The 10947-nt window shown below is 38.7% G+C and overlaps 1 protein-coding gene across 1 annotated transcript; it reads right to left on the bottom strand.

Annotated features, from left to right (window-relative positions):
* Positions 1 to 2392: 2392 nt before the first annotated feature.
* LOC134220393 (ribonucleases P/MRP protein subunit POP1) lies at positions 2393 to 5440 on the bottom strand. The gene is made up of 3 exons (XM_062699452.1): positions 5291 to 5440; positions 3594 to 5223; positions 2393 to 3298 (listed from the first exon to the last, which is right to left on the bottom strand). Exons 2-3 carry the CDS (start codon positions 5212 to 5214, stop codon positions 2469 to 2471), a joined length of 2451 nt encoding a protein of 816 aa, XP_062555436.1. The 5' UTR covers positions 5215 to 5223; positions 5291 to 5440; the 3' UTR covers positions 2393 to 2468.
* Between the last annotated feature and the right edge of the window lie 5507 nt (positions 5441 to 10947).

Below are 10947 nucleotides of genomic sequence, written 5' to 3'. Positions count from 1 at the left end.
CGATGGCAGGAGAGGCTCGACTGTGTTGAGGGGCTCGGGGTTTCCCAAGATGCTTGTGGCAAGTTTGCGTCCCAGTATCCGGTTCCGTGGTGTAAAATATGAAGTATGGAGAATCATTGCGATCCTTCCATCATTGGTGATTGAGCATTTGAGCTGGTAGAGTTCGGGGTCGTTTGAGGCAAATTCATTTGTCCTTGCGGTTTCCAAAAATTTTCGTTTTTACGAGTGTCAACGAATTCACGAAAAACCATTCCTTTTGGCCAAGTTGAAGGAGAAAGTGCTTTCGATTTCAAATCCATGGTAATGCCAGCTTTGAAAGAAATGAATGACATAGAGCGAACATCTTTATTTCTAGCTACTAGCCGGACGACTTCAACATCATCCGTATTCAAGCGATTTTTAACAAGCTCCACGATTTGCTCTGTAGTTACATCACGAGAGATGCGAGAAAGGTAAATCCAGAACTTTTCAATGGGCTCAGGAACGGCAAAATTTCCCAAACTTGGAGAAACTGAATCACCAGTAGCTTGCATTGGTGGAGGCATATTGTTGTTCTTCTTCCCAAATAATCGTCGACTTCCTATGATACGAGGCATATTACCAGACCGTCTTGAAGAAACCGGCGTGAGCAACGCAGTGTTGGAGACCTTCGCAAAACTCGATCGAATTTCAGTTTTTAAATCATCGAGTATTTCTTGTTTTAGTCTACCCAGCAATTCGGTATGGGTGCTGAGCTGTTTCTCTAGACCGGCATCATACGCAGCTTTGATATTTTTCTTCTGGCGAATATCCGTTATTATGGCTGCACAAGCGTTACACATCCAGAAGACTTGACTGTGTCGATTGATTTCATCCAATAATTCACCCGGTAAGCGACAGCATTTCAAATGAAAAACGGCAGTGCAAAAACCGCGACAAGAGACAGGCTCTTCGTGGATTTCATTGGCACAAGAGTGACAGAGTGTACTCATTTTGTGCAGTAGAAAAAATCAACGTAGCACAAACTGACGGTGTGAATACAACGAAAAGATGATCGCGAAGAGGTATAGAATAAAAGTTAGTGTTTCTACGTTCACAGTCTACGCAGTAATAGAGAGTGAGCTGCAACTCGCATTTATTATTTATAGCTTTTGCCTATCATATATACACTACATAGTTTGAACGCTACAATACAAATCATCGTATCACAGGGCTGGTACACTACAGTAACAAGGACATAGGACGTGATACAGGTATTTTTGAAATTTTTCATATTATTTGGTTCACTTTTGTTAAAGTGAACTAAGTGAAAATCTTGAGAAATACCCCTCTGGGAAGTGCCACAGTGAGATTTCTTTTTCATCCTAATTACTTGGACTGGTCCAAATCTAAGAAATTGAGAAATTTTAATTTTAATCTCATCCGGTGATTTATCATCACTGGGGAAACCTTTCAAGACGTCTTTGAACAATCGCTCAGTTTTGTCGCCACACGTGAAGAATTTATGCCGCTTCTCAGTTAAATACTGAATACTTCCTGGCAATCTGAAATGAAACCTTGATCCAATGAATGTAACTCGAAATCACATTCCAAAATCCAGAAAACTCGGTACCATTGCTTGAATCGAATTACCTGGGCTAGAGGTAGATTAGATTTACTCTATTTCGTCAAAAAATCAATTCGAAGTGATTGCTCAGTTCGATAGGTGAGAATTATTTCTATCGTTAGAGTTAGACGAAATATCCAGCTTCCTTCTATTTTTTCCGCGCTTTGGCAGGGCGGTCTTGAAACCTTGTTTCTTAGGAGGAAGTGGAGAATTCAGATTTTTATTAATGCTCATTGCTGAGCGTGGAGATGTGACCTTCTAAGAGTTTTTTTTCACAGAACGGTGTCCTTGCCGGATTACCACCGCTTGTCGGAATTTCCGCAAGCGGGTCCAACGTAAAACCAAGGCACGGGTCCAAGCAAGGATCGTAACGGGATCAGTAGGTACAAATAGCGCTGAGAAACACTGTGGAAATTCAAATAGCTTCGGGAAGTATTGAAAACTTCCTTCAGCAAAGAGAACAAACAACCGCACAGTACAAAAGCGGTCTGAAATGTTTAATTCTGTTTTATTTTATTGCTCCGCTTATCTTTTATATCCACCAAATACTGAATGCCGGTACTTATATGTTAAAAATAAATGGCCAATACTGACCCACTAGTGTGGGTGCTGCGAAGTCTTCAGGAGAAATTATTTGGCATCGTATGAGAGGATGTTGAGCGGTTTTGCAGTGGCTTGCGATCAACAAGCCGGATCCTGTCCATAGATGGGAGTCAGAAAGTGGGAGATGTCCGGGACTGGATAGATCGACGACAGAAAGCGTTTTCACACGGGCAATCCATAGGTTTTTTTTGAAGGGAGTCGTAATTACTTGACACAAATTTATTAAATTCATATATTGTTTAACATGTTTTCAGCAACATTCTGTCTTCTGTAAGGAACATCAGTCTGTTCGTATTTTAATAGTGGCAAAACGATAGCACCGCGATTTGGTACCCCGAACAAGCACTTTGAATGTTCCTTTGGTACACGTTTTGTACAATTTTTCTAAGCCCTTGGCCGTAACATAACCCAAGGCCGTAACTTTTGCCTCAGACAATCCAAAGTTACATTGCGTAACATACCCAAAGCATTCTCTGCTACACTGATTACGGATGCTTTCTGGATTTGCCGGGAGCCATAATTCGCGTACTTTTGTCAAATGCTCTTTGATGAGTTTGTCATTCTGAGGTTTCGCTATTCGAATTAAAGTACCCGGATTTTTGAGCTGAAGTGCCTTTTTCTGGCGGATCCTCCTATTACGCAGACGCTTCAACAGCCGCAAATGCTGACTGCGGAGCAGGAGTCGCTCTTTTTGCTGCGGATCTTTGCGGAGTGGTTCTGTGTACACAGGACGCAAATCGCTGCCCAGCCTGTTTTGCTTGTTTTGACGAAAGTCCGAACGAAGTGGTAAACAGATTAAGGCATTGTCCCCCGGGTTGCCCCTAGTTTTCATGGTCAGATACAATGGAATCAGCGAAGAAGGGGGCAGCAGGGCCGATTTCAAATTGAATTTACGGTTCAGAGCGTGGTGAGCTTTGCTAAGGGACTCCTGGTCCCTTAGAACATAGAAATCGGTTTCCTTCTTTCCAGTCCACTCCGAAACTAGCTGTAGCCAGGGACATCGAAATGGGGAGGCGATGGCCAGCTTTTTGTAGTTAATACGTCGATTGTTAGGTCTAGCATAATATTTATACCACTTTTCTTCGTACTCCACGTCGCTCTCAGCTCGACCTAAAATGTGATAATTATTTGTGTTAGCACCTCGAGAATAATTTGTAAAACAAAACTGATAAAACTAAATTTAGAATGACTGAATGGAGTATATACAATACAAAAAAAAATATAGAAAAACAGAAATTTGGTTTCCTGTTTCTTGAAATGTTTCAAAGTAGGTATTTACAATGTAAGTAAAAACAGTCTAATTCGATTGACAATAAGGATAATACACTTTTTATAAAACAGTCATCAATGGTACTCTAGTAGTAGCAAACAAAAAACCGAACAAAATATATTGCTACCGACTCACCTAGAACGGTGTCCGGCACTCTATGTGTGTCGATTCCAGATTCGAGGGCCTGCATGTCAGTTTCTTTCAGTCCGGCGGGTTTCGCTCCCCACATGATCAACGTTTGCCATATAGGAAGCCCGTATCCCGAGGGGGCAATTAAGTCCCATCCGGCACCATATCCCAGCTGTTTGTAATCGGCATCCTGGGAACCGGGATTTTGTATCAGCAATATTGGGACGGGCTGAATGTCGTTCTCAAAGGCGCATGGCTCACCGGGAACTAAGCTCTGTTTGCCTCTCAGGACGTTCAACTGGTGGGTTGATAGCATTTTGGTGGTGATAATGTCTCGAATCGATTCGTTCCATATCGGAGAGCACGACAGTTGCAAACCTGTTTCTGGCAAATCTCGATTCGTTATGATGGCATCTGGGAGTGCTTTGGTTCGCTTCTTTTTTCGATTCAGCCTGGGATCTTCTATAACTGAGCTGACCACTAGACCTGGACTAAGCACTGCAGGAGTTGTAAGGTTTTTCGACTGTTCCCAAAATGCAAATTGTTGGATATGGGATTTTTCACTGCCGGTCGTTTGTATCCAATCCGAAAACCAATGATCAACATTTTTGCTGATATCTTGTTGGTAAGGTTTTAGCGACTTAGTCAAAACCGCATGAGATAATGGACCGGTTAGCCGAAAGTAATTTAACGTATCTTTCAGTGCTTTGATTTCAATCGACAGCAATGGATTCTCGTATTTCGGAATACGAACTGTTCCCACATTTTTAATAATTTTCGAGACATTCAGCGGCTCATCTGAATTCAAATAGTCATCTCTGTAAGCGTTTCTTAGTTCGAACAAAACCACAAGTTCCTCCATCAACTCCTTATAAAAGGCAGGATGAACAAACATCCACAGAATTCGCTTTTCATTCTTTGATGATTCGCTTTTCCAAACGAATTTGATTTCACCTAAACATTGATTAGGATATTGGTCTTTCTTATACACAAAAACGTTTCCTGATCTTTGGCCATTTAGAAAAGCTTTGGCAGCAATTGTCAATCCAATTTTCTCACTGCATATCCGCCGCAAATGATTCTTCATCACGTCTTCCGGTCCTTGAATCTCAATACATCCGTAGTATGAAATATCTTGAATGAGGCAGTGTTTAGCCGTTGCTCGATAGCAAGCCCGGTGTCCCTTGTTCGTAGGAGTGTATGGGATTTTGTAGCCCCACTTTGGAATCATGTGAAAACGTTTGGCATGCCAAATGTGCGTTTCCATCCACATGTATGTTCGTTTTCGTCTATTGTACTCTTGCAGCAAATTTCTAGCTTTTCTCCTATATTTCCTCGATGGTCTCTTTTTCTTTTCCGGCAGCCCACTTTTAGAATACTGCGCGACGTGTGCCGAGCGGAACTTTCTTGGCAGTCTTTTGGGATTGTAGCTCATCGCCCGCCGGCGCATATGAAGCGGCAACGACTGGTGCACCAGTTTTGTTTGATTTTCGGTATTTGTAATAGCCCGTAGAAAGCATTTTAATTCAGTAACGCGATCCTCGTTGAAGTGAATTGAATCGATTTCATCCGGTAGTTTTATCGGGCCACCGAGGGCGGCATCATAATGAATTGATTGTGAAGACATTTGGAACCTCTGCAATAGGAAGAACGGATATGTATGTACCTAAGTTATGGATTATTTCAAATAATTAAACACTTACTTAAAATGCTTAAAATATAGCGTTTGAAATCAGATTTGCCAATGAATTTGGAAACTTTTTCTACTTTCTTATTCACAGATTTTTGGTAAATAAAAGGTCACGCTTAACGAAAAACAAACACAGTGAACGCAGCCAAAAAAAATTTTTTGACGCTGAATTCGACACCAACATTTCAAAAGAGCGAAACTGCTTTGGTAAACAATATTTTCTCACCCTTTCACAGTTCTCACCGTTAAGGCCACTTTTAGAGCACCTCCACGGGAGTCCCCATCTGGGGCCCTATCGCTATTTCCGGGCCCTTCACACTTAAAATAGGGTAAAGTACCCAATAGTGGACCCTCCAGCCATTTTTGCATTATTACTGCACAATGTCAACATTTTGCTATGAAATTCTATCGGGAGAACCTACCTTACAGTCCTATGATTTGATTACATGCATTGGAAATGCTATGGAAAATAAAATTAGATGATTTTTTACCATTCTATAAAAAATAAACACGAGAGTGTCCATTATAGGAATATTTTGGGGGGTCCATAATAGGGAAGAAGAACGTCCCGAAACGGGACATGAAAATCAAATGAAGTGTCGACTATAGGGAAGCAATTTCCTATTATGGACCCCCAGGGGGTCTATAGGGCGAATTCGGTTAGACTTTAAAATGTTAATTTTAACGAATAACGTCGTGTATTTGGATGTTTTATTACACTGTGCCAGCAAAGTACTCTTTAATGGGTAAAATAGTACCCATTATGAAGTTAAATAGTTCAACTCATTAAAAGAGTAAACAGCGTTTACTCATTAATGAGTAAACCACTCATACGTCAAACCAGCGAGTAATTTTTACCCATTATTCCTGAAAAGCTTTGCAGGAAAATGTGTAAAAATCACTCTTTATTATTTAAAAAATAACATTCGCTGACATAAAAAATGTAAATATAATTTAATAATTGAGCGGAGCATGTAATTCGCATAGCTTTTATTCCAATGAAAACATATATGCACCAGGATATACAAACTATAAATATAAACAAAATACGCCATAACGTACTAAGAATAGTGTTTTCACCGTAGGATCAAAACTTTTGCCATCCCGTCGCACTCTTCTAGATCGGTTCCTTTGATGGTTTTGCAGGTTTTTAGGAAGTTCCATTCTTTCCGGAAAATCCGAACAGCGTCGTTACAACCGACGATCCCACTTATACGGCGGCATTCTGAATTGATGGCGATCTACTTCGTCTTTGTTTTCCGATGGCGGCAAATTGTCCAATGTCTCCATGAGCTGTTAGCAAACAGTTTGTAGTTAGTTTTATTTCAAAAGTTTAATTAAAACGAAAATAATACTCACAACTAAATCTTTCGGGATTCCTCCGCTCCCATTGTGTTCTGTTCTGCCAACAATGTGAACAAGTTTATTTTCACCCATTAATGGGTAGTAGCTTTGAACTTTGGAATGGAGGAAAAATACACATTATCAAAAAAATAAATGTACCCATTATTTTGACAGTTCCATATATCAGTAAATAATGGGTCATTTTTACTCTTTAATGAGTATTGTCGATTTACAGTGTATGCATCTAGAGAAAATCTAGAATACTGCGGCGTCCTGCTGGCTGCTTCTCAGGTAATCGCAACAGTCACTAAACACGACAGAGTCAATAAAAATCTTACTCAACGTATACAGTTGTCATGATAAACACTCTTCATGTACTCAGTGACTCCGGTTGCCTCTCACTAATACAATCGAGTACTGCTGTCATTTGGCGAAAAGCACGTGGTTTCATTTTGAGAGGGAAAATTTTCCCTATCTTTTAACCCGGCGGCTATCTTGACGTCTACCTTCGCAGTCGAGCCTGCGAGAGTAAGATCGCCGCGAAAGTCTATAAAAAGATAAGCGCGACAATATGTATGTATCGTGAAGAGGGGATGCAGAGCTTGTTTATAGCAGAGCATTAGTGATTAATCATAGATTTAATCATGATTAATAAATAATGGGCTATTTAATCATTATTCATTAATCATAGTCATATAAAAAATATGATTCAATCATTAATCACTAATCGTTAATCATAGAATTTTACATTTATTCATTAATCACTAATCATATTCATAATTGTTTTGAGTCTATTCATTAATCATCAATTTTAATCATTGCATACATCGCTTTTATTCATTAATCTTTAATCATAATCATTTAATTTTTATACCTTTCAATAACCCAATCTGGTAAAAATGTTACTTGATAATTGATCAATATGCAAATCATTCAATTTGATTATTCATAATCATTAATCATTAATCATACCGATCTTTAATCATTAATCATACACATATCGTGTCAGCGTTTAATCACAATCGGTAATCGTTAATCATACTCCAAACGTTTTATTCATTAATCATAATCGTTAATCATTGTCAAAAATTAATTTAATCGTTAATCATAATCATTAATCATTGTCAAAAATGATTAAATCATTAATCATAATCTTTAATCATAGAGTTGAATGACTTAATCATAACAAATTTAATCATTCATTGAATCCTTTATTCATTAACGCTCTGGTTTATAGATATCAAGCAGAGGTACATACTTAGCAACGCCCGGTGAGAACTCAATATGTTTATTGTCAGATTTTCTGGATATGATACACTGCGCGGCGTTTGTAATGTTCCCAAATGGGTACTTGCACAAAACTTCACGCGGCGAATGACTGTCGAAAGGTACGGCCGCGGCAAACGATACACCGCAATGCTATTCACCCATAAGAATTAAGTAAACGGGGAAAAAATCGCGGCGGTACCTTTCATGAAGGGCTCGCCGCGTGCAATTTTGAGAAAATCAGGCAATACAAAGTCGCTATTCCTAAAACAGAAATCACCGGTGGGAAGATGGGGTGCTATCCTAAAATAGCACTCGGAAGGGAGCGCTATAATAAGAATAGCGATGAGGACTCCCGTGGAGGTGCTCTTAGAGCACCTTCACGGGAATCCCCATCTGGGTCCCTCCCTATCGCTATTTCCGGGCCCTTTATAGAGACCCACTTTTACACCGGAGGTATTTAAACAGGAATGTAAAATAAGAACGCAACTCAAAATTAGCCGTGAGTTTCTAAATTTAGCGCCCCATATACTGCCCCTATTCGCATAAGCGTCCCATGTCAGTTTTCTTCAACTTGAGAAACATGCTGTTGAGTTTTTCAAACCCGTTTTACATCGAGAAATTAAGAAAATTCTAATAAATCGATAAAACCAGCAATCTTTCTAAAAATTTGACATAATATTCATTATCTGTATACATTGCTATGGAACTATAAAATGGACCATAACTACATTGAAGTTTTGTGCGAGAGTGTATCAAAATCTGGAATGTGACTATTATGCGAATAAATAGCAAGATGGGACAACACAAGTGGGTTTTAATTTCCAAATTCCTAGAACAAAGCCTATTATTTTATCAGTTTTTCTTAAAGATGAGTTCATTTTAAGCTTATTTCTGAAAGAAAATCAAAATCGTCAAAAATCGACATGGGACTCTTATGCGAATCGCGGCAGTATACTGAGTTGCTAAATTTCAATACAGGGTTTCTATATTGAGAAACGTCACTTTGATGTTGATAAAAAAATTTGCAGGAAATCTGTTTTTCTTTTGAAGAACAATTTCGGCGTAAATTAAATAGCAAGGAAAATATTCATTTTTATAGATCAGCTATAATAAAGAGCAATGCGCACCGGCGCCCGCTAGAACCCTAAATATTAATGGATTGCTCGGCGAAAGAAAATTCAACTGTTTTCCTTTTGCAAGTTGTTCCAAGGAGGAGGTCTTCCTGGAATCCCTCAGAAAGTTTCTTTAGTAATTGTTGAGTATGTGCTTCAAGTAGTTCTTCCAGAAAATCTTCCGCATGTTTCTTTTTCTGTCATTAATTCAAACATGAAATGCTTTGGGAATTCATCTAGGATCCCTGGAAAATTTATCTGGAAGTTCCCCAGCAATCTTTAAGTTCTTTTAAGAATCTTTAGCAGCTCTCCCAGAATAGTTTTAGGATTTCTTCCGCAATCTCTCGGGATTTTTTTTATTGGAATAACCCCATAATTTCTTTTGTGGTTTCATCTAAAAACTTAGACCCGATGCCCACGTAGCGTATTTTCAACGCTCCTTGCACACGGCGTTAAAAGGACGCATGTGTGCATCGTGAAAAAGCGGTAACGCAGCGTCGCCGCACCGATTACACACCTGCGTTTTTTCAACACTGCGTGCACGTGGCGTTGAAAAAACGCAGGTGTGCATCGGTGCGGCGACGCTGCGTTACCGCTTTTTCCCGATGCACACATGCGTCCTTTTAACGCCGGGTGCACGCAGCGTTGACGCTACGTGGGCATCGGGCCTTAGCAAGTTTTTCCAAGAGACTTCTCCAGATTCTATCGGATTGAAAAAAAAAATAGGTTGACGTTGAACTTTATTTAGAATGAATTCGGAAAGCTTTTGGACTAAACATAAGTTATTTTCTAAAACGTATCAAAAACAAATTTAAATTTTTTTGGGACTTAGATTATTTAAAAAGTTTCAAAAGGATTGGTTCATGTATTTTGACTGCTGCGCTATCGCTTATTGAGACAAATTGAGACAAGGCGTAAACACTCAATTGATAAGTTGTAGATATGGAAAAACAAGAGATCACGCAAATTTATGGAAAACAGAGGTATTTTAAAGGAGTATGGATAAGGAATCAGATATAATGTGAATAGATGTTTTCCTGCATTTGAGGTAATTAGGGCTTTTATAGTAATTTTGAATTACCTAATACTGATTCATCGCCATCTTTGCATGAGACATTATAATTGCAATCCAATTGGACTTCATATAAAAAAAAGGGTTTCGAATAGCTTTTTTTCCGTATATTTGAGAAAATGCGTTAAGTTTTATGCAAATGGATTGAAATAAAATTAAATTTAAATTTGAGAGAATTATATTAGATTGTACATAACATTCAGATTTGGTATGATTCCATTGGATTTGGATGGAACATGAACTAAGTTTGGAATGATTGAAGATTTTAATTGTTATAGATTTGAATTGGTTTAGTATTGGATTTCCATTATATTAGACTTAGAATTGAATATGGAATACAATTTTGATTAAAAAAAACGGAATAAATTTAGATTGCATTTGGAATAATTTATTGCTTTTTGCATTGAAACTTTTCGTTTCGTCACTGAAACCATTGACACTTGCCTTCAGCGACTGCTTCCGCGATAGAGCATTTGCACATTTTATTCACTCATACATCTACATTGCTGTCAAAATGTGCATTTGACAACTAAATTTTCAGCTAAAAGTTATATTTTTTGACACCGGTGCACTCACACAACCAATCGACATCAGTTGTCAAAAAATCAGGAGTACCAACTTGACCACTATCTCCTTGTCGCCGAGTCTGGCGCTGAGTGCTCGGCGCGGAAACCCAAAGGTGGGAATAAAATTTTGGGGCTTATGCGCAATAGATTAGAATAGATTGGATTAAAATTGCGTTAAACATGAATGAAATAAAGAATGGAATTGGTATTTTTTATAGTGATCAGATAGGATTTGGATAGTAAGTGCTGAGTTTTCAACATTCTACTATAAACTTTTGAACAGAAATGACAATGACATTTCCTTTTG

Source organism: Armigeres subalbatus, chromosome 3 (genome assembly GCF_024139115.2).
Source record: "Armigeres subalbatus isolate Guangzhou_Male chromosome 3, GZ_Asu_2, whole genome shotgun sequence".
Lineage (NCBI taxonomy): Eukaryota > Metazoa > Arthropoda > Insecta > Diptera > Culicidae > Armigeres > Armigeres subalbatus.
Note: the sequence above shows the minus strand (reverse complement) of the source record. Positions and strands in the feature narration are given on the sequence as shown.